The 24,636-nt window shown below is 43.3% G+C and overlaps 1 protein-coding gene across 2 annotated transcripts in view; it reads right to left on the bottom strand.

Annotated features, from left to right (window-relative positions):
• Positions 1–334: 334 nt before the first annotated feature.
• Positions 335–24,636, bottom strand: part of Adam23 (ADAM metallopeptidase domain 23) — a 144,795-nt gene continuing 120,493 nt past the window's right edge. Inside the window, exons 23-26 of one of the 2 annotated variants that reach the window (XM_051153931.1) lie at positions 23,169–23,337; positions 20,178–20,289; positions 8,345–8,435; positions 335–542 (exon numbers count right to left, since the gene is read on the bottom strand). In XM_051153931.1, coding sequence (XP_051009888.1) covers positions 494–542; positions 8,345–8,435; positions 20,178–20,289; positions 23,169–23,337 — 421 coding nt within the window. In that variant the 3' untranslated portion in view covers positions 335–493. Of the gene's footprint in view, positions 543–8,344; positions 8,436–11,780; positions 11,926–20,177; positions 20,290–23,168; positions 23,338–24,636 lie in introns of those variants that run through there. The other variant, XM_051153932.1, reaches the window with a different exon arrangement.

Raw genomic sequence — 24,636 nt, 5'->3', positions numbered from 1 at the left:
GTAATATATGCCATGCAGTTTTTAACCCTTTCCAAAATTGGATCTTCATGCCACTGGGGTTTGTCTTTGATAGTACAAGGGGAAAAAAAAATCATGCCAAATCATTTAGAAGTATTAAGTCCCAGCAGGTTAGGGGGGGGGGGGGGGAGGGGGCGGGGAGGATCATTTGCTATTTGTACTTTTATTGCACTTTGTTGTTGTTCCTTTCTCCTTTAGTTAAAAAGAAAAAAATTAGGATTCTGAACAGCTTTTTTAAAATGACATGGTCTTTAGGCCCCTCCTCTTTATTGACAGGTGATAGGAGGATTTGCTTGAAGTTATTTTCTAAAGGGACCATTGCCGTGTTCCCCATCCCCATCCCCAAATTTGAGCTCTGTAGTCATTACCACCCAATGGTCTTGTTTACAGATGTAAGAGATCCGGCAGCATGGCTGAGAACATGTCATACCCGGAACCCAACAGTGCAAGGTGGCATTCCTCTGGCACAGGCGACTCAGATGGGGCCTTGCTGAGTGGGATCGAACCTCCTCTTCTTGACGTTTCTTCCCGAGACATCAAAAGAAGGCGCAGGAAGAGGGAAAGAAAAGCCACGATATTAATCAGATGACAATGAGAGACAAATGACAGCAATGACAACAAGGGTGCCAGTTCCAGAGTGGAGCAGACAGCTCACATGGTGGCAGTCTCTGGGTAACGCGAAACACAGACAAGCTAATGTTTTGGAATGTCTTCATGCTTCCCCCACGAGGCTACACACTTTGGGGAAGATCAAGAGAGACTTCAACTCGCTCACTTCCAATCACAAATTGGCTCAGCTTCTGAAGTGAATACCATTGCCAGCTCATTAGGTTAAAAAGCCCTACAGGATATAGCCTCTTCTGTGTTACCAGCTAAGAGAACTAAGAAAAACTCCGAAGGTCTTGTAGGTGTTTCTTCCAAGCCTCCAGCATTCTGTAGCAATGGACAGGTCCCTCAGTAAGGCATCAAAAGCCTTGCTCTGCCTGGTTCTGTCTGCCTTGGGTGGGTGAGGTCTTACTCCACTATGGAACGAGCACTTTTCATGGTGGAAGGTGGGGAGATGGAGTGCACAGGGAGGTGGCACACCCAGGAGAACGGACACAGGTCCAGGTTAGGCAAGCAAAGGCAGCAGTTTAGCTCTGTTGAGAGAAGTACACTCAAATACTTCGCTCACAGTGTCCAGTCTCCTAAAAAAGTGCTTCCTGTGCTTAAAGAGAGAAAGAGAGAGAACCAGCAAGACACAACACGGCAACAAACGTGAGTTGGTCATAACCTCCCCATGGTCTGGCTTCATGTGGGGCATCAAGCAAGGGGCTCATGCATTAGTCTGCAGACTGGCGGGTACAACACCACTGCCACCAAGGCATCATGCAAAACTGCAGGCTGAGGAGCCGTCATTCCCTGCCCACTTCTTACTCAGGGCCAGCCGAACACCGTCACAGGCCCTAAGTACCAGACTATTACAACAGATTCCTCCTACCCCACGTGTCCTTTCAAAACAGAAACACAACCAAAGCTTAAAACATGTAGAAAAGGGCCCTGCAAAGTTCCTGCTTTCCCAGAAGGCCCACTCTGATGCTTGTCTTCTGAAATATCAAGCATTGGCACATCTTCAGCATAATCTCCCTTTTCTCTTTTTCCTAGACTTCCCATCTTCATGAGAGCCTGGACATGTGGTACTTTAGCGTACAGAATTAATTCATTGCAGCAAAGCCTCTTTGCATTAGAGCTACTTATTTTCCTCACCACCCAGTTGTCTTTGACGTCAATAATCCTGAGCACAGGCATTGCTGACTGCACAGGGGACATAGGTTAAGATAGACTGTGACATGTCCATGATGTGTCTGTCACCAAATGAACTCGCTGGGGGACTCAGGACCTGCATTGGCCATCAATGTCTCTGCTCTCTGGGAATAGGTCTAAAAGTGACATTTCCCACTGAAGACTTGGAGGAGAGAAACACTGGCTGCCTAACCTTGAGAAATTACCCTAGAGGACCAGGGACCCTATCCAAGCCTGCTGTGTATCCCTGCAACTCGGGAGAAACACCAAACTCATGTCTCCGCAACTAATGTACACACTGGTAGCACTGAGCAGGACACAGCCACACTACGCATGTTTAAATTCTTCCATTCAAATGCAAGATCAGAATGGCAAGTAGCACGTACTGAAATTCTACTTCAGCCTGGCACCCAGGAAACTCCAATGTCCAAAAGTGTGTGTTCCTCTTAAATGTCAATTTGTGAAGGGTAGGTTGCACTTTCCCCACAGAGCAACATTCTAAAGAATTGCTAAGTTCTTTGGTCAGACTAAGGCATCATTACGCTATAGACCCATATGTTTTCACTGTGCTGACTGAAAGACATTTTTCCTTCCACTGAAGTCCCAGCAGTGGAGAAAGCAAGCTGCAATACAGGGGAGAGGGCATCCAGAGACAAACAGAGAGGCATAGCTCTGCAAGGCCATACATCCACTGTGGGTCACTCACTCTACGTTGAGCACTGCCTGTCCTGAATATTCTATATGAATGTACGGCCCTTGTTGTTCCAATTTAATGTGAAAGTGAAAACTGCCATAGACAGGTTCTCGCTGGCTTTCTTCGCAAACTGTCTCATCTGAATGCCCTCTGTTCACTGGATTTGTAAGGAAACTTCATTATCACACCAGCAAGGTATTTGTAGATCATTGTAAAATATCAGTGCAATCCATTAGCTTTACAAGGACACCACCTTTGTCAATTTTTTTTCTACCTGACAGAAATCAAAGCTTTTGCCTATAATGTATGTGTTATAAACATACACATCCATGCATTACTAAAGATCTCTAGGTAATAGCTACCACGGGTCTTCTGAAAAGGATGTAGAGTTGCCTACTACCATCACCTTCTTTTAAAAAAAAAATTATGTGCATGAATGTTTTGCTTGCAAGTGTGTAAGTGCATTCATGCATGCCTAACACCCTAGGAGAGAACACCAGATCCTCCTGAACTAGAGTTGGAAGCCACCATGTGGGTGCTGGGACCCAAAGCCCAGTCCTTTGCAAGGACACCAAGTACTCTTAACTGCTGAGCCATCTCTAGCCACCTATGGTCACATCCTTGTCTTAGTCCCCAGACACATCACCAAAATTAGCCCCCTCCCCCCAAAACCTCTAGGCCACCTTAGAGTGAACTCATGTCCTTTCGTGTCTGAGTGAAGGAAACACACATGTCTACCTGGTCTGCCTGGCATCATGTGTGTATGTCTTCATCATGTATGACGAAGAAAGAGCCTAATCCAAGAGTCTTGAACAATAGGGAATGTGGTTCCTTATTTTGCACTGGAATATGCCGTGGAAATTAGAAGGGAAAGCAACAATTTGGTTACCATTCACAAAGAGAAACTGGTTAAACTTTATTCTACTACTTCCTAACTTAAAAAAAAAATCAAAATATTTTCCTTCCCCACCAAGATTCAATCATATTTCTGGCCAGAGCTCTTCAACTGCCATTTTAGAGGAGGACCAACTGTGACACTCTTTTCTTTAGAGAAGAAATGGAACAGAACAGAACCTAGCCTCCCCCCAAAATGTCTTAGAGCTCAAAGAGGGCTCTAATGCAAATGGTTTCTCAGAGAGACAGAAGCACCTGTGGGGAGTACAGGCTTGATACATGTCTTGATAACGTCTTGTCAGGAGTTGCCCTAAGAGATTAATATAGGCTCTGCAGGCAATGGTGGGACCCCACTTTGCCACTGGAACCCCTGGAGACCAGGTTGGATAGTGGAGCACATTAGGGTTCCAATGACGAATGCATTGTAATATGCCTGAAGGACCCCACTCAGCCTGGATTCATCCAACCCTGTGGTGAGTACTGTCAGAAAGCCACCTCACTGTCACCTCCATGCCCTTCCCTCGCCACCATCAAAGACATATTTTTCCTTGTTGCTATCTCTTGTGATATTGATAAATATTATGTGCATGGGCTCACATCTAAATTCCTGTATTCAAATTTAGGGGGTTGTACTGGCTAGCCTTTTGTCAACTTGACACAAGCTGGAGTCATCAGGAAGGCGGGAGTCTCGATTGAGAAAACGCCTCCATAAGATCTGGCTGTAGGCAGGCCTATAGGCAATCTCAGTGACTGATGAGGGAGGGACCAGCCCACTGCGGGTGGTGCCATCCCTGGGCTGGTGGTCCTGGGTTGTACAAGAAAGAAGGCTGAGCAAGCCATGAGGAGCAAGCTACTTAAGCAGCACCCCTCCATGGCCTCTGCATTATCAGCTCCTGCCTTCAGGTTCCTGCTCTGTTTGACATGGTTTCCTTCAACAACAGACTATAATACAGAAATGTAAGAAAACAAACTCTTTCCTCCCCAAGTTGCTTTTTGGTCATGGTGCTTCATTATAGCAATAGTAATCCTAAGTAAGACAGGTGTGTTGCATAGTTTCCTTGAAAGTAACACTAGCAACCCTGTTAAATTTTTTAGTGCATATTAGAAATTTACATTCTGTTCTTTCTAAGCTTTGGGGACGATGCTACTAAAAGTATCTTTCATTTATTTCATTTGTTCCAATGTCCAGTAAAGACAGTAACTCTATTAACTTAATTGAGGATCATTAATAGTCAGCGTGAATTAGGGGTCAGGAACCTACACAAGTCAGCCATGACAGAGGTTAATGATCCTCCCACCACAGCTCACAACTTCATTCTGTAGGTGGAGAGAAAAAGCATGTGGCAAAGAAAAACAAATGCAGATGCCAGAAGAAAGGGGTGGGTTGGTGTGCCACAGCCTGTATTCACATCCCACAAGACGCCTCAGAATTAGCCACAATTCTCAACACCTGGAACCATAACCACTCTGTCACCCCTTAGGATTCTCAGACCACTAGATCATGGAGTATGGGTTTAACCAACGTTACCACATGTTGGGGGTTGGTCTGATACTCTGTGTTCAGATGCTACGTGCTGGGCCCCAAGATCTGGTTGCAGTCCAGACAGGTGCATTCTCACTTACAGCTAACGATGGTGTGTAAACTTTGCTCCCCAGTTATCTCTGATTGGTTAAATTTTTAAAAGGCTGGACAGCATGTAACTGGGCAGAGGAGAGGTAGCCAGGGCTTCGGTTCCTGAGCTTGGGGTCTCAGGTAAGGAGCACAAGGCTAGGAGAGGAGAAGAGAAAAAAGGAAGACTCCATGGGGCAGTATGGACCACAAGCATGAGGGCTGGCCTGAGGGAGCAGAACCAGCCTATACAGAATGAATATTGGCAAAGTAATATTGGAGATCATGGCTAGGAAACAGAAAAATAGCTTAGAGGGTTCCCATCTGCCCAACCCTAGTGCTTTGAAGCTTATTATAAATTTAACAGCTCTCTGTGTCTTTTATTTGGGAACTAAACAGTCTAAAGTGAAATAGAACCCCTTAAAAGATAATTAAAAGTGATAAGGTGCATAGAAACACCCCAAAACAATTCCAATTCAACTACATACCCATTTTGATTTCTCAATATAGCTAAGTACATGAATGCATCAATGAGAATCCCACCAAAGAGTACTAAGTTTCCCCCTTTTGGGGAACTGTACAACTTTGCATATGGAAGTCATGTGTACATTCACCAAATGTTTCAGACGCTACCATTTGACTAAAAAAAAAAAAAAAAAAAAAAAGCAACCTAAATTTGTGTTAGCTTTAGATGGCTATAATTTTGATGATTTTCTCTAACCTTCCTACACAAGCGTGTAGCCACTCACACACCCACAGGTTCTCCCAAAGTCCTGTCTTTCATGATCTAATTCAGAAGAAGTGTGATCTAAGGAAAAAGTAAGACAACGACAGGCGACAGCAGAGCCGTGCCTCTCACTTGCATTTGTAATCGTGCATCTGTGCAGGTCAGGGGTGGTCACAACCCTCACCCATATCTAAACTAATTACTCAGCACATCACACATAAAGGGACGTGGCGCTGGACCAGTGGCACCTGTTCCTTTAGTCTCGCTTACACACTCTCGACGACTTCAGGCGACTTCGCTCACTCCTCTTCTGAGAATAGTGCCCCAGTTTCAGGAAGGATTTCCAACAGTGCTTTCTGGAATGAAATTCTTCACAATTGTTTCCAATTTCTGCTTCTAAAGGAAACTGTTTCTATTTCCCCTGAATTCAGTGCAGCTCTGGAAGGCTTCCAACTCACTACCTTCAAGTTATCTCTAACCATCTTCAAAACTGCCCAAGTGCCGGGGAAACCTCAGAGCGAGAGAAACAGTTCACAGCTTGATACAAACCACCAGCTAGCTACTATTAAGAGCTGAAGCAAACAGTGTGGCAACTACTATGTACAGCACAGAGTTACAACAGCATCTCCAATTCCAACTCCAGAAGCTACACAAAGGAGAGGTTAATCATCTGAGAAATATTCTTGGCCCATTATCCTCAAGGCGTGAAAATATTTACTGCATGACGCTGTGCAGCATTGTGCCTTTCTATTATTACTATTTTTTTTTTTTTTTTTTTTTTTTTTTTGCCAAAAAGAATGAGTATTACAGCAACAGGAAGTAAGAAGGAGTTTTAACTGAGCTCACTCAGAAGTGTCCCTGTCTCACAGTCCCCACGCTTGGTCAGCGGAGCTGGGATTGAACGTGGTGCGGTTGACTCTGTGTCAATCCCTCACCTTGTCCCCTGCTCTTCTGATGACTGGACATCTCTCTCAGATGGGAATGATCCGCATGGAGCCTAAGCCGCTCATTGACACAGTGATAAAGGCTTCTCCCCCAACACATGCAGTTCAAGCCGAGAGCTAGCCAGGCTGCTGTTTTGAGGTCCTGCTACAGAACAGTGTGCTCTCAAAAAGAACAGAGAAGTGGTACATCTGGCACCACGTGACGACGCTGAGTGGCAATGATGCATGGGAGATGGTTTCTTGGGCCTTTGAAATGAATGCTTCGTAATGCTAAGGATCTACACGCCACGTAATGAGCCAGATTCCTTTTTTCTGGAGGCGCATTTAGTTGTCTTTTTAAAAAGAAGCATTATAAACACAGTACAGAATTTCTATAATATACGATGACTTTTTCACAGTAGTGGGACGCTAAGAAAAATTTTCCTCTGGACTGAAGGGAACACAAACAAAAACATACTGCTTCTAGGATGGCCCTTAAGTGATCCAGGATGGACCACGCCTCGTTCAGAATGAGGCGAAATTCAAATCCTAGGTGCTTATTCAGTTTGTGCATTTCTGCAAGTGTGCTGATGCCACAGTTACTATTTCACTAGACAATTCCAACTTTATAGACATCAATGTGGAAAGCAAGCACCATTCGATACATGTTTCCAAGCAGAAGGCTCTCAAATGGAATCCCATTCATTAAATCTTAACACTGTAACAAATAGGCAAAAAAGAAAAGTTGACTTGCTTGGATTATATCTTGGTATCTTTTCTTTCATAATCATCATCTAATAATACTTTAAGTGGCTTTAATGAAAGCCACTACATGTTCGTTTAAGGCAAAGCTTCCACCACTGAGTGGCTGCACGGAAGCAATGCTGGGGGGAAGGGGGCGCGGGGCAGGGTTTGGTTTGACTGCAGGTTTCAGTCCTCACTTAAATTCATCCCAACTAACCTGGATAAAACCGAAGACTACCTGGCAGAGGCAGGCTTATCTACAAAAGGCAGAAAAGCAAGTCACCAGGGCCCAAAATGTATGAAAGTGGTTCTCCAATGGATCAGAGGTATAAACTATCCAAACTAGATCAATCGGGTTTATCTGTGGTTACTAAGGTCTACTTTAGCAATCTTGGTTATCACTGTGCAATCCAAAAATAAAAGTCATTATGAAAGCATAGCAGGCCAGTCCATTGTGTCAACATTACAGTAAATGCCACAAAGCCATTTGCTCTCAAATTTGGTTGGTTAGAGAAAAAGTAAAATTATTTTTAAAATATTTTTAATTTTAAAAAGGAAGGTTTTTCACATCACAAAGTTACATGTAAAAAAAAAAAAACTCAATGGTTACGTAGTGACTGAGGTTATGGAAAACCCCCAATGAATTCAGAAACAAGAATTTAAGTGTATTTATTTCCTTAGTCATCTGGAGTGCACATGAAAGCACCCCAGGAGGCTAGAGTATCTTCTATGGAAGGGCTCTGGCTTCAAACTCAATTCCCTGTGCTCCCCTGCGATGACCTTTGATGCTCCATGCCGTGTGTTTCTAGCCCACTCCTGAGTAAAAGTGCATACTGTTTGTGATTTTTTACTGTTAACACCAAAGTCTCGTAGCAGGAACTCAAAACCAGGTTACGTAAGCAGAAAAGAGAAGTGCCCGAGCCACAGAGAAGAAGACATGCGGCATTGCTTACTTAAATCCCCAGCCCGTGCCCCCAAGGACAATAGCTGCTACCAGGATGGCACCAGCGATGGAGCCTATTATGAGATTGGTGGCGCTAGGACCTGTGACAAAGGATCATGGGAAGAAAGTCACGTGAGCCAACTGCTTTCGTTATCACGATGGAAAGTCAGGTAAGCAGCTTCAGGAAGTAAAACCCTGTTGAGCAAGGTCACTAAATGCTTACATTGCTTTCTTGTTTTAGCATAATCTGACGTCATATACTTCCGCCTGTGACTGGCTGGATTATTCTGTCTTTAAGTCGACCTTTTCTTTGGCACTATTCTTAAGCTCTGTTAGGTCAATCTTCCTCAACACTTGAAGCTGGTCAGCCCCACTTGCTTTCACTGCACGTGTTTTGTCTCTTCCTCCCTTCCACCCAGATCATTAAATCAAACAGGTGTGTGCAAAGAGCATGGCTCCACTAGCGCCGGCCACACCCAACTGCCAAATACATGATGTAAATAGCTCCATGGCAGGGCTGCTCCAACTGACACGCCACATCCTCAATGCCTTTTGTTCCATACTGGGAGAATGTATTTGGAAGAGGTCAACCAATAAAGGTCTGGCTTTGAAACTTTATTCTCATCTGTTTCTTACTGGTTCTTCAGTGTTAAGACCCCAAAATGGGCTCGCAGATAGATGTAGGAGACCTAAAATTTATATGAGTGATTCACAGGAAATGGAAATGAAAGGATTCTTCACATTCCACTTGAGAATATATCTTTTAAATTCCCATTTCTCATTAAGAGAGATTTAAGACTTGGTAGTGTATTTAAAAGTTGGTAGCACATTACAGTAACCCCATTCTTCTCCGTTTGGCTTTTAAAGATAAAAACAAAGCGTAGTTTAAACGAAGAATGAATTTCACCTCCTCCAGGATCTACTACCCCACGCTCCCTAATAACCAAATACCTTCAAGTGCTAACTACATATACCTGCCCATAAGTCAACAACTAGCCAATTTTGCTGGTTTTCCTAAAACCCTCAAGTTTATTACAAAAACATCCATCTGCAGAGGAATTTCTTTTCTCCTCACGTAAGTGGACACCATTTCTTACATCAACCACGGCTGATTGGGTGATGGTTTTGCCTAGAAGCCACGCAGCACTAGAAGGGTAAGTGGGTGGGCAGGAGGCGGTAGAGTGGAGTTCTAAAATCACAGAGGGTCTGTAGAACACAAGTCTCAGCGGCCTTTGGAGACACATGAAAGATAATAAACAGCGGGAGTGAGAATGCTAAGTGCCTTTTAGGGACTATATAGTGAGCACTGATCCACTCATTTCTGGGCATTTGACACATCGTCTCATTGAATCCTCACAAAGGAACATGCCAGGTACGAATTGGGATCGCCTTGCTCATGGACAGCTCTGCAGTAAACAGGTAATAGAAACAGGATGTAAACATGGGCTTGCCTGACTTCAGGACGTGTGTTATAAACCAAGGGTCAGCACACTGGAGCTCAGAGGGTACATCTGGCCCCGCTGTCTATTTGGGCAGAGACAGCCATGCCTTTTTGCTTATATACTGGCTCTAGTTGCCTTTGACAGCAATGCTGAGAAGCTGTGGTGGCTACCCTGTGGCTTGCAAGGCAAGACTCTCTACACCCGTTCGTGTCATGACTTGACAGAAAAGTTTGTGAGTGACTGCTCTGATGAGACTTCACTCTACTCCACATGCTTCGCCTCCATTTCTCCACAGAGAAATCTGAAAGAAACAGTCTAAGATACATCCGTAGGGCCATATATGCACCTACACTTAGGACAGTTTTCACTTTGCTGGCTCATAAAACAGGTTGGGATCAGACTCAGTTCAGAACCCATGAGAAGTGATCCCTGATGTACAATAAACTATGGGGTAGAAGTTTAAGATTAAATCTGTCCATGGAAACCGCATTGGTCACATGAACATCACACTACCAGTTAAGCCAGCAACTATTAAAACTATATTGTATTATATAATTCTAAAAATTCACTACATATCGATTATAAATAAATGGAACTTTAAGGGGAAAGTCTGTAAGCCACAGGAGAAAACATTCATGAACCAAGAACATCAAGCCTTAGTTTTAGTTAAAAAAAAAAAAATCATACACTTAGACACTTACCTGCCCCAAGCATAAATAGCAACAAACCAGCCACACTGAAAGGGATAGGTGGGAACAAATGCCAGCAACAGGACTGTTTACAACAAAGATCTTTTTATCCTGCCCATCTCTAAGACTCGAAGGATGGCCAAGCGTCATCACTTCGGCATTGAAACTATGGCCACTAAGTAATATAGAAAACATGTTTGGGAAGATCTTTCAAAAACTGCCTTCCCTCTTAGAAGAATTTCACATAAACATATATCTAGAGTTTAGGCCTGAGATGGGAACTTCTGGCCAGCCATCGCAAAGTGCAACTTTCAGGACCAAGTTCTCGTCACCAAAAATTTTAGCATGGTCACACGCTTCATTTTCTCACGGGTAAAAAGAAATGCAAACCCTTTCCTCCGTGCTGCTCCTCCTAATCTGTGTCAGAGACCATACAGATGGGACGTGAATTAAAAAGCAAACGGTCTCATACCTGCAATCCCAGCATTTAGGAATCTGAAGCAAGGAGATTGCTGCAAGATCAAGGCCAGCCTGGGTTACACAGTTAAGTTCTGAACGAGCATAAGCAATACCGTGAGATCCTGTCTCTGTTAAATAAAACAAAACAAAACAAAACAGTCCAAGGCTGCCCAGGCCACGCAGCTACAGAAGAACAGTTTCAAGTGTAACATACACACCTGCTCCCCTCCTGGTGCCCAAGTTGCCTGACTCGGGTTTGTAAGAAAAGCAGACGTGCCCACAGGCACTGAAGCTGAGGGAATATGCTGACACTGTGCATGCTTGTTCTGTGGCCTAAGTCAAGGATAGCTCGTGTCCTCTTGAGACACCGATAATGACTTTTCTACTATGAAGTGTTACCAGAACCTCAGTAAACAGAAAACACTGTGTGTGAAGGGTGACTCCTGCCGTGTTGTGTGTAATAGGATCTCATTCTCACTGTCTTTTAAAAACTGATAGTTGTTGGTGTTCCTCATTGTATATATGGATTCATTTAAGTAGTAAAATAAATTCATTATAATTCTTTTATGAAACACTCACATTAAAGCATTTTGCCAATCAATAGCTTTTTAAAAAATTAAGATCTGTACTTTAAAAGTCTTACAAGTGGGAGAGCAAAGAAAGTTTTGGGTTCTTGCTTTAATTGTGGATAAGCACCCCAACATTTTTCATGCCCCACATTGTTCCAGACAGGAGAAGGTTCTATAGTGCACGAGAAAAAAATCACAAGACACAAATACACCCAAATCACAGCACAGACTACACCAGCACAGGAAAACATTGACAAGACTAACATGGCAAGGTCAGGGTCCAGGCATCACCTCACACACCAAGCACCAAGGATGGACACGCAGGGACTCACGATGCTTACTCTATTCCCCACCCTGTGCCTCCAAAAATCACCCCCAGGGCCAGAATGGTGCCAGCCACAGCCCCTATGAGCCTGCTTGTAGCCATGTTCACTGTGTGGAGGGAAAACGGAGATTTTTTAAAACAGGAAATCACGCACTGATTTCAACTATCATACAAAAACAACCTCTCCAGGAAATGCTTTGAAAGTTAGCTAAGTATAGATAACTTTGCTCAGAAGTTTAAAACTGAGATGGGCATACACCAAAAAATGCTGGGAAGTAATTTTTATCTTCAGACTCTACATATTCTACTTAAAACATAAGTGCTCATAAGTACTTTTAGAATCGTAAGTAATCCTGTTTGAATTATAGTTCCTAGTGATATAAGGCAAAATTTTAATTGCATTATATCAAATCTATATTTTAATTATAAACTAACCTTAATGCATGATTTACAAATTTTTTAAGCTGCAAAAAAATGCTTAACATCATTTCAATGAAGAATATATCATTCAATTTTGTGAACATTCATAAACACCCAATAGAGAAGCTTTAAAAATCTGTGTAATTTACCTGGGAAGTTATTGAAAAGGATATTTTGAATAGGTACAAGGTTTGGAGTTCTGTCCTAGGAAATGGACATTTTGTTCTTTGACTATAGATTCCAGTGCACCTCTCTCTCTCTCTCTCTCTCTCTCTCTCTCTCTCTCTCTCTCTCTCTCTCTCTCTCTCTGTGTGTGTGTGTGTGTGTGTGTGTGTGTGTGTGTGTGTGTGTGTGTGTGTGCATGGATTAGCGTCTCTGAAAGCTGCAGAGGTTGCAACAGACCACCCAGTTATTAGTGCAGGGCAGAGGCACTCTCCAGCCATGCACCATCACTCTGTGCATGGCTTTCAAAAGTTGGAAACCAGATCTGGAACAGATAGAGATCCCCAACGAGGTCTCTATATGGGCTCATGAAGTCACATATTAAAATAGGAGAGAATATTATTTAGGGTCAGTCATGCCTGTAAGTAAGGGAATTGGTTCAAAGACACTTTATCTCTTGTTTAAAGGCATTGAATACAAGTCACCAATGAAAACAGTTTCACCTGGACAGGACTGTATTACACAGATGGGATGCTATGGACACAGGGGAACAGAACCAAGAAGTGGATTCACAGTCACAACGGTTTAAGGCATCCTGCTGTGCTCCTGGACCTTTTAGTGGGATAGTGCCCCAAGGGGAGAGAACCGTGGCTCTCTAAGCCTGCTTAGCAGTCTCACAATGACTTCCATTTTATCACAAGGTAAGTAATATAAACGAGAGCCTCAGGGCTATTAACTAAACACAGGCAGAGATAGCCTTTTAAAAATAAAGAAGATGGAGACACAACAGAAAACAGAGGAAGTCTGGCAAAAAGCACTAAGAGAAGGGAAAGAGAGCGAGTTAGGCCGTGGCCCCTGGCATGAGCCACCCGTTTCCACTCACAACCATCCCAACTGCAGCTCAGATTTCCTACCTATGGAGGCCAAGAGTAGGAAGGGAAGGCATTCCAAATAGAAAACGTGATTTCTTTTTCTCTTTAAATAAAACCATCGCTTTCAGAACGCTAAATTAACGATCATAACTTCTTTTTGCGGAAACACACCAGTCAACCACACTTTCCCTTCAACTCTCATAGAAGGCAGATATGATAAATTATAAGAAAGCATTTCCTTCCTCTCCCATATAATGTGATGCCAAGTTAATAACTGTGAATTTTAAAAATTATAACTACCACAATGAGAGGCGAATAACAATTTCGCAAACCCTTTTATGTTTGTGGTGGTATAATTCCTCAGTGTAGAGGCGGGAGGACTAGGCGGCTCACTGTGCGTGTATTAGAAACCTGACCAGGGGTGGGAGGGCGAGGGGAGGAAAATTTCCTGCAGATGCTTCAAGCACGTATCCAGGCGGGCAGATGATGAACCTTAATCAGCACCGAGAAAGAATAATTATCTTCAGATTCTTAACAGATAAGTGCTCTCAGCGTAGAGCAAATGAGCAGAGGGTGGGAACTGGCTCTCTCAGAGCTCTTCTCTTGTGTGGTGCCGATGCTCTCCGCTCTGGCGTGCTGCAAATAGACTGGAAAGATCCACCGGGTCCCCTGGTTACGATCCTGACCCGGTTTTAATCTCTTTTTTATCTCTTTAAATTCGGACTCAACCTGTTTTCAAATCTGTTTGACAGGAACTGACTGAGTGACCCTCAGGAGGGCAGCGTTTTACAGGGCACGGATTGGTGAACGTAGCTGTTTTTAGCAGCTACAGTGGAGAAATCTGAATTTTTTTTTTTCCTGGGGCCTTTGAAAGTTCATGGCATAGCTTTAGTTCCACACTCGTTGATTTATTATGTAGCTGCTTATGTTCATTAATTCCGCCCTTCATATTCACTCGCTATCTACAAACGCCCCTTTCACTCCTAGGCTCTAGGCTCTAGACACAATGACGTGTTTCATTTTCTCCTATGGCTCTGACTATGGCACTCTCTGGGCTCACAGCTGCGAAGCCCAGTCCCGGTTTTGGAAGCCTGACTTCGTCCCCTCGCTGCCTGACACACTAATCTTTCTTTACACTCTTTTGATAGATCACGCTCGACCTCAGTACCTTTCTTTGTATGTGCATGTTGTCTGTGGGTTTGTTACTTTCAATCCTGCTTCCTGTTCTGTAGGTTGATTGGTCTTAAAAAAAAAATAATAGAACTTTTGATAAGTGTGTAAGATCAATGTGCAAACCATAAATTTTCTCCTTTTTATAAATAAAGATTCTCTACTTTGCATGCAGAATTCCTGCACAGGTAAGTTAGGCGTCACACATTTAAAGAACGGTGCTCTCTTTGAAGCTGAGTGTTTGTTTCTTACGAGTTTCCAAGTCAGGAGGATGCAGTCATTCACCTCCATGACGCCAGTGGGCCACCAGGAGCTAAGCACCTCCATCCCTTGGCATTTCAAAGGCAGATGGCAGCAAAGCCATCCCTGATGGCCTTTAGGCCACAGTTCTTCCTGCAGGGGGTTACTTAACTAAACTGAAGGTTACAAATAAACACTAAATAAATCCCTTTATTTAACCGTATAATGTTGATATTATAAAAATATTTCATCCATGGGTCAGACATAAATTAAAATCTCCTTCCCCCTTTCCATGAAATAAAAATATTTCAGTTTTAGAATGCTGGGAGATATGTCTGGAGGGACATGGGATAAATTATTTCACGACAAATATTATTTTAGCTGAATATAATGGTATATTCTTGTACTACCAGCAGCTGGGAGGCTGAGGCAGGGGGATTGTGGATTTGAAAGCCAGCCAGAACTACATAGCAAAATCCTGTCTCAACAAACAAACAAATAAACAAACAAACATTGCAATTCATGCTATCAACGAAATAGAAGCTTTTCTGGATGTATATAAGATAAATTTATAGGCACTAAATTATTGTGAATGTGGTAAACCCTTAAGCTTTGGTGAGTCTGTGGTTAATGAGAAAGTGCCTGACAAACACATAATACTTCACATGGGAGAATCATCCAATGATCTGACCACAGAAATCGAAGTCTGTCACACGGAAGTCACCTAAAGGCTGTCCGCAAAAGCTACAATAAATAATATCTGGTGTGTTGTAGACATTTAAAGTCACTGCTTTCAAAACTCAAAACTCTAGCAATGTACTTCACTTCTCTGGAGCCACAGTAAGCCCCATTGACGAATAATGACTCCTCTAATGGGCGTAATCACTGCTCTGCTTTTGTCCTCCTTTCTCTTTCTTACTGTGCACAGAGAACTAGCAGAGGGACTTAGCATTCCACTTTAAATGAAGCAGTAGCAGAAGAGACACTGGGGTTAAGCTCATGTGATCACATTTTATTTAATTAGCTGCTAACACTAATACCGTAATTAGTTTTCCCGTTTGTAGAGCAGCTGATCTGAACGAATTGCCTTCAAGGTCCTTTCTATCTCTAATTTGATGACTAGGGTCTTCACGAAAGGGTCTAGCCCGCCTTTCTTTCTTTCTTTCTTTCTTTTTGCCTTTCTATGAATACTATCCCTGCCCACACAAGTCGATGTAAGGGCTATAACCCACTTTCTTGCCTTTTCTCTTGTCACCATCAAATGAGAAAAATCCATCATAATGCACAATATGCACTGAGCAAAGTGGATTCAAATTCATAAAAATAAATGGGCATGGCTCTCCTTCTATATGTAGAAACCCAAACACACACACACACACACACACACACACACACACACACACACACACACTGTCTCTCTATCTCTGTATGTGCACATTCATGTGCACATGCAAATATGAGTGTGTGAGCATACGTGCAAATGTGCAGAGGCCAGAATTTCACATCACGTGTTTTCCTCAGTCACTTCTCCACCAGGGTCGCTCATTAAACTGAAGTACACCATGGGCGCTCTGGACCAGAACTCAGGTCTTCACACCAGTGCTTTTCCCACTGAGCAATCGTTTCAGCCCCTGGAAGTTCTTGTAAAAAGAAATTCAAGACATTCTATGCTTGCACAGCAAAGGAAAATACTACCTTTCAGTGATCTCAACAGAAACAAGTTGAGGGAAGAGGAAGTCAGAAGATTTTCATATATAGAATCCATGGCAAGGTAGGAGTGGATGTGTGCAATACTAAGCTGTTTTCTGAAAATCTTCCCCGAGAGGGCTGCAAAAACAGCTCAGTGGTAGAACTTGTTAAGCAGGCATGAGGACCTGAGTTCTACTGAGAGAGAAAAGAAAGGCAAGGGGGAGGCAGAAGAAAGAAGAGATAAAAGGACGGGCGGAAAGAAGGAAAGCGGGGAGGAAGGGAGGAAACCCTCGTTCGCAGGGTTTGCACGTCCCAGCTGTCTGAGGATTGGAGTCTCGCAGGACTAACCTAGCCACTGCATTGTGGGTCCTCCGTAGACAACCTTAGCAAGTTGATGGCCACACAGTATACGTGTTAAGTCTTTACTGAGAGCCATATGTTCTGGAAATCAATTTTCCAAATATCCCAAATAAATAGGTCCATTTCTGACATCTTCAACTCAGTGGAAAGTTTACTCCCCTTAAGTAAAGGTAGAATCTGCCTTTACCAATGAGGTCTCCATCCACAGGGCTGCAGCTGGGTTCCATCCACCTTTTATGCGCAGTTTGTGATTCAAAGGGCAATATTTTCATTAGAATTCTTGGATTTTTCTGTCATTTCAGGGGAATGCAATTAAGCAAAGATAGATAGTTTTGGGTGTTTGTTTGTTTGTGTTTTAGGAACAGTCTTACTGGCTAGCCTGGTCTGGGACTCTTATGCAGCCCAGGCTGGCCTTAAAGACGTAAGATTCTCCTGCCTCAGCCTCCCAAGTGTTGAGAAGACAGGCACATAGGAGACTTTATCTGTAGACATGACTGGCCAGATCATGTGACTGTTGATCACATGGCAAGCACCTGGGGAAGGCAGGACAAGTGCAGCCAAACCCACTGAAGGCTGAAAAGGAGGATACAGCACGTGGCTGTCAAGGGAAGCCTGCCACCTCTGCGGAGCCAACAACTGGGAAAGCAGGTGCTGTACAGATACCATGGCTTCCTGGAAACGAGTACGTATAAACGGAAAATCAGCATTGAACGACAAGTTCCTTGTTGTGGGGCTGTGTTCTCTGGCTGCTCTAGAACTTACTATATGATAGCTTCACGCTTGAGATGACCCTCCGGCCTCGGCCTCCCGACTGTTATGTGGGCATTCTGTCTCTTTTACAAAATGTCCCCAGTGGGAGGAGATGAAGTGTTTGCTAACCACCTACCAGGCGAGAGCACGTGCTCCCTTAAAATACCGGACAGACGATACGTATTTGCTAACTGGGTGAAGATGAAGGTCAAGGACACAGTTTCTCTCTTTCACTTTCTTTTAACAGAGATGATAAAGACTAAGATTATAAAAATTGACAACAAAGCTTTAGAATGCCTGGTTCCTGCTGTTTCTCGTTTTGTTAGCATGCTCATGGATCTTCCTATAGACTGTAGACTAAGCCTCACAGACTTCCTGTAGGCTACGAAACAGCTATTGGAGCTGTCACTTCCAGGTCTATTTATTCTATGTGTGTGAGCGTTTTGCCCACATGCATGCGTGAGTAGCACACGCTTGCCTGGCCCCAGGGGAGGTCAGAAGAAGATGCAGGGTTCCCCTAAAACTGGAGCTGCTGTGTGGATGCTGGGAACCGAACCCAGCTCCTCTGCAAGAACAGCGAGAGTTCCTGAGCACTGAGCCATTGCTCTGGCCCCAGAACAGAGATGTTATTTAACTGTACTAAAATTTCTTGATTTGCTTGGACATTTGTTTACAAATTAGCTGGTTTTCATTCCTGTTAAGCAATGACTTTTTTTTTTTTTTTTTTTTTTTTTTTTTTTTTGCCTAATCAGAATTACTAGAAACTCAACAATGATTTTGCCATTGTATAACCAACTTGCACCTATGACTTGCTGCCTTCGGCAAGAGCAGAAAAAAAAGAAAACAACCAGAAAGCTGTCCGGCCTGAATGTGCCTACTAATCACCTCGGAGCTGTGGGGCTGTGGGTATTTTTTTACTGTCTTTTTTCATCTCTTTTTGAATTTCCTTATGCTTATTGTTTTTACAATAATGACTTGAATTCCCAAAAATGGGGGAGGGGTTATTTTTCTTAACTAGAGTGAAGATTTCCACCTCATAAAGTGAGAGAGAGTCAAAGAAGAGGCAGCTGCAAACACTCTCTTCAGAGGGTGGCTGTTTGCTTGACGGCTCTGGGTTTGACTTTTCCTGGTGAGTAAGCAAGTGAAGGAATAGCAAACAGAACCAGCTGATAGAGTGCCACTCTACCTAACAGGCAGGAGACACTAAATAAGCCAGTCCCTGTGCGAACACGCCCCGGGTGTCACAGGAGGGAAGCACGCCCGGGGAGCTCTGAAAGTCCCAGCTGCGCCAGGCAAAGGACTTGAAGAAGGAACCTCGCTTCTTTGTCAGGGCCTAAACCTCCAAATCCAGCCTCTGAAAGGTGGATCCAGGAATGTTTTGTTCTAGTTTTTAAAGTAACAAGAGACTGAATGTGGAAGTGGAGTAGGCTCGTTTTTAGAAACCGAGAGAAAACAGAAATAGACTGTGAGGGCGTGCTAATTGTCCTTATGGGATTTTTAACATCCTGGGCATATTAAGCAAAGGAATGGAGTGTTTTAACACGCCCACGGTTAGGGCACAACATGCATGCATCCGAACCAGGCTACATCTCTTCAGGAACTGTAGTCTTGTGGAGCTTAGTCTACTCTGAGGGTCATGGGCTCCTATGCAGACCACAGTAAAAGTCAGAGTTTAAATGTTTCATCCAAAACAAGGCTGATGAACTCAATGGTAGTCCTGCGTGTATTTTCCTGAGTGCAGTGGGGAGAAGCATGGCAGTTGATTTATAATACTATTAGCAGTACCATAAAAAAAAAAAGCTGAGGTACAACGCCATAGTCAAATGTTACTTTCTGGTACTAAAATTGGTACTAGCTACTGTTTGGATCCTCAGGCACTTAGAGACTTAGATGCTACTACATAAGACCTATTGTAAGTGACAGCTTTTCAAGGTCTTGAGAATCAGCTGAGGGGGTGAGAGCGGGGAGAATAATGAGAAAATGGCTGTCATATTCATTTTTACATAGGCAATACTATAAAATGATGTAATAGAAGCAAGCACGCTCCCAGGTTGGCCCCTGGTTGCCTGGGTAACGGGCATGTCACCTGACCTCAGGGCCTGAGCGGTCTCCTCTTCAGTATCACATGCTGACTATGAACTGCCACAGACTCATTATGCTAAACTCTCATTTCTCTCTCCTCTTAGCGGCTGGTTAGAACAAAGCTTCAGCCTTTTACGTCTCCTTTGAAAAATTAAAGCCGTCTGAAGAACTGATTCTCTTACCAAATCAAAAGAATTTGCTAGAATGGGGTATAAAGGACTACAACTTTCCTCTGGAGAGAATGGGATATTGAGGAGTGATAAAAAGTCTCACGTCAGCTCCAAAGACTGTACCTATTTAAAATGGAAAGGCTTGCGTGAACTATAAAATAATTAGCTTTGGCTAAAGAGGGGGAAAAGTATAAGGTTTAAAGGGCAAAGGAGAAGCTATATGAAGGAAATCAGTATAAATTGCTTTTCTTAATTCAGTTCTAAGCGAAGGGGTAATTGAAACACGCTTTTGAAAATATGGTACACACAGCACTGTGCATCTTCACGGCAAAAAGACAGATTCCCGTGTGGCGCCTTCCAACGCCTCAGCAGTGTGCTACTGTTGCAGTGGGAGAGGGGGAATGAATGCAGTCTGCCATGATCTAAAACTGGAATCACACAAACCCTTAGGTCCTTCATCCTTTGGAGGGTTGGGGTTCCGAACTGGATCCCGGATGCTGCAGTCTGTGCCTGCCCACGTGAAATCGCAGATGCAGGTGGCTTCATTGCTGCACACCTGTCAAGGAGAAAGAAGAGAGATGCAGCACCATGGACCACTGATAACACGCATAACCCAAGGGAGGGGGTGATGGAGGAATCTTTCAGAACCACTTAGAAGGCTTCCAAAACGTTCCCATGTCTTTGCAGACTAGGCTCACGGGTCACATCATTGAAGACGTTATATGATAGTTAATGAAAAATAATGATTAAGATGAAAACTCTTTAAACTTTCAGTATTCACAATATTTAGATACATACATTTCCAATAAGGTAGTTTTTATTTTTTTTTTCTGAAGTAAATGTTTCTGGTCAAGAAAAACGTACATGTTTAATTCAGTAAGTTAACAGACATGGGGCTCAAGGGACACTGCCAGAGAAGAGATGGAGCGTCCTCAAGGGGCAATCCTCGAGGTAAAAGACCAAGAAACACAATCACTAGCAAGCCGTGTGATCTCACCATGTCCACTTCATACGGTGGTGCTCTGCCTGCCCAGTAAGCGCCCCCCACCAACCCCCCCCTGCCATCTATGGAGTCATTCTCTCCCAGGCAGCAGCCTGAAAGACCTCCACCGAGCAGCAAATGGCACGGACTTGCAATTTACACGAATCGAATAAAACTCTCTGCAAACTAAAAAGCAAGATGCTTGAGACCCTTTTATCATTAGAAATTATAAAAATCAAAATGCCAAAGCTTTTAAACCTGAGATACGGCGGTAGGTGATTATGATTAATATAACTGAACTTTGCTTTTTTTTTTTTTTTTTTTTTTTTAATGGTGAAAATGAGAGGGCGGAAAAAGCAGCAAAGAGCCTTTTACGTCTCATATTTTCAGAGCAGTAAATAAAATGCTTAAAAAAGTCTGCCTGGTGATTTTATTTTACAAAGCAATTGTAAAATGGCCTGAGCACTCATTATGTACCATGTTTCTCTGCTAAGAACTTTATGAAAAGCATCTCGTTCACTCCATACCGGCAGCTAAGGGCTGCGAGAGGGTAAGTGCATAACCACCGTCACCAAGGCATCAAGAAGCAGAGCCAGGATCGAAATCCACAACTCTCTAACCCCTGCATCCAAAGTCACCAGATAGGATGGCTGACTTGAATGTCATTTTCTTGTGATTAATAAACACCTAGAGGGCATGACTAGGGCACACCTTTGGGGGTATCTTGGGGTGTATCTCCAAAGAACGAACTATAGGGGAAATACCCAACCTGAGTGTGGGTCACCAGGTCCCTCTTCTTGGAATGGGGTCCTGAACTGAATAAAAAAGAAGGCAGCCAAGCACCTGTACTCCCTGTCTTTGCTTCCTGCTCCGACAAATATGAGGAATAAGCAAGCTAGTGGCTGACACATCTTTCCCGTAATACTGGACTGTGTCTCTTGAACCATGAGCCAAGTCACCTCCCTCCTCTCTGAAGTTTTTTTTTTCCACATTGCAGGTATTTTGTCATATCAACAAATAGAGTGACCAGCACCCCCAGGCTTCATGGCCTCCCTGTGAGCTTGTGCTTCAGCCAAATGTCAGCACAAGAGAAGCTTCCTGGGCCTGTCCACCTTGGTCTACTCTGCGTCACACGTCACACGTCTATCTGTCCGTGTTGGGTTCCTTCTACCTTCATTCCAGCATCTCCCCCCACTATTATTATTATTATTATTATTATTATTATTATTATTATTATTATCATTATTATTATTATTATTATTATTATTATTATTATTATTATTATTACTCTGTCTCTTTGTACATATTTTCCTAATCTCTGAAGTCTGTAGAAATTTTGAAATGCCTTCATTTTGTTAAGTCTAATCTAAATTACTGTTATAATTTGGGTTTTGTTGTTTTTTTTTTAATTACTGTTGTTAAACTTGGGTTTTCCTGGGAAGGCAACAATTCTTACACACGCTGGTCACAGGATTAGAGCTACACATAGGTCTGGATATAGACAGCATCTTTTGGGGTGTGGGGGGGACTGAGAACAGCCCAGCTATAGCTGTACTTCTTTAGAGGGATGAGTATCATCTGTGATCCGCTGATCTGCCCAGGGTGACCTGAGATGAAAGCCGATCACTAATACGGTTTCTGTTGCTTTGTACTCCTAAACAAACACACTGACATGGAGTCTTCAAACCCTGAGGAAGTGTATCAGTTTTCTAACAACTTTTAAGATGTCGTGATGGCTAATTTCATGTGCCACGTTAACTGGGCTGTGGGGCACACAGCTGACCATCATTTCTAGATGTGACTGTGAAAGCATCTCTGGATGAGAGCAGCATTTGAGTTGAGTGAGCTCCACAGAGCTGACTGCATACCCAAAAGGGCCTGCGTGCAGCACACAAAAGGAAGGAAGAGGAATTCAACCCCTCTTCCCCCCTCAGTGTCGGAGCTGAGACACTTTCATCTCATCGTCTCCACTCCCAGAACACCAGCTCTGCTGAGTCTCATGTCCGCAGATGCAGGATGAATCATACCAACAGCTTGCATAGCTCTCCATTTTACAAGCAGCAAACAGTGGGGCATCACAGCTTCCATAATCATGTGAGCCAATTATTCATAATAAATCCTCTTAGAGAGAGGATAGGTACATAAATGGATGGACGGATAGACATGACATTTATCTTATTTTTCTAGAGATTACTAACATAGATGTCAATTGTATCTGGAGAATATGATCAATACACATAACCAATAAATGAGATGAGAAATAAACAAAATAAATCAAATTACTTTATAAATAATGATTTTAGCAGATTAACGTGCTAAGAAAACGGTGACAATCAGAGCATAGAAACTGGCCACAGCCTCAGTACGAGATGGCTGCATCTGGCTGTCTCATCCCTGTGAACCCAGGGGCCCAGCTAATGAAGAGATCAGCTGTAACGCTGATGTCTACTTACCCCATGGCCGGAGCAGACTTTACCCCTGGAGTCAAGAGGGCAGCTGCTCATATTCAGGGCTTGAATCTGTAGGCACTTCCGATCTAAGCACATCATGGATGGGCCACACGGAGTCCCATCTTCCACGTAGCCCACATCTGTATCGTCATCTAAAACTACGTGAGCACCGCTGAAAGCAGAAAGTGACCCACATAAACACAGGCACCACGCTGTACAACAACACAGTGCCCAGCACGAACAAGGCTTGCCGCTCACGAAGCAGAAGAGACTGCTATCGCTAGCAACGGCCTATTGGAGACTCTGCCTCCTTCCCACCTATCATGGGATGCTGAAAGGAAGCTACCTCTCATTACCATTACGGCATCGGGAACAACTGTTATTGGCAGGAAACATTCTAACTCTTTCGTTGGTTCCAATATTAAGGCTAGGTGACAGCTTTTTTTCTGCAAGAAGAGAAGAAGGAAGCGTGCCGTTGGTCCTCCACCACCCGGCGGGCAAAGGACAGTATGGGAGGGAAATACTGCTGAGCGAAAACAGCAAAATGAGACATTTGAAAATTAGTATTATTACCTCGGGAGGATTTAGCTACCACAGTTGAAAAGGAAGCCAGGGCTTCTTTCCTAATGTTTACTTCTTACGTTTTGAAGTTAGGTGCAATTAGAATTTGGATGATAATTAATGACATAATACCTAACAGAGAATGCTGCTGAATGACTTACAAATACGGCAGCTTGTAGTATAACCCCGCGGTCCAGGGAGGCGTGGAAGGTACTAGATACAACACAACATGTGTACTCCAGGAAGACATTTACCTTCAGAGCCATTAAAAAAAGATGGGGAAATAGCAGTTATCTTCCCCCGAGACCGTGAACCTGTGCAGAATTGCTCTGAGGTAATTTTAAGCATTTATTCACTCCCATAGAACGGTGCTTTGGAATCCCGCGATAGTGGGAATAAAGGGCTGACACTGGGTCAGTTCTGCAGAAGGTCCCAGCAGTGTTTCAATGGCAGTGCCTCTGAGCAAGAGAACGCTAGAACAGAGCACAGCTACTGTGAAAGCAAGGGCTCTAATCTGTAACGCAATACCCCTCCCGGGCTGAAAACACAAGCTTCTTGCCTTATGCGCTTTGTACTCACAGACAGATGGGTATTTGCAAAGTTATTAAAATAAAAAATATTTCAATCATTAATTTCTGTATGTGATTGGGTATTTTTTTTTTTAGGTCATCAACTAAACTGAACCCATGTAACATAAAATACTGCTTTTATTTAAAAAAAAAAAAAGTAAAACACACAGTATTCAAATAGTGATAATATTCCAATGCTCAAAAAATTTAACCAGGGCTAAAAAGGAGTGCAGGGTGGGTGAGTATCCCTAATCCAAAACTCTGAATTCTGAGCTGTTCCAACACCGGAAACGCTATGAGCACTCACAGTATGAGTGGGTAAGGCCACTTAAGATACAGCC

This window comes from Acomys russatus, chromosome 12, assembly GCF_903995435.1.
Source record: "Acomys russatus chromosome 12, mAcoRus1.1, whole genome shotgun sequence".
NCBI lineage: Eukaryota > Metazoa > Chordata > Mammalia > Rodentia > Muridae > Acomys > Acomys russatus.
Note: the sequence above shows the minus strand (reverse complement) of the source record. Positions and strands in the feature narration are given on the sequence as shown.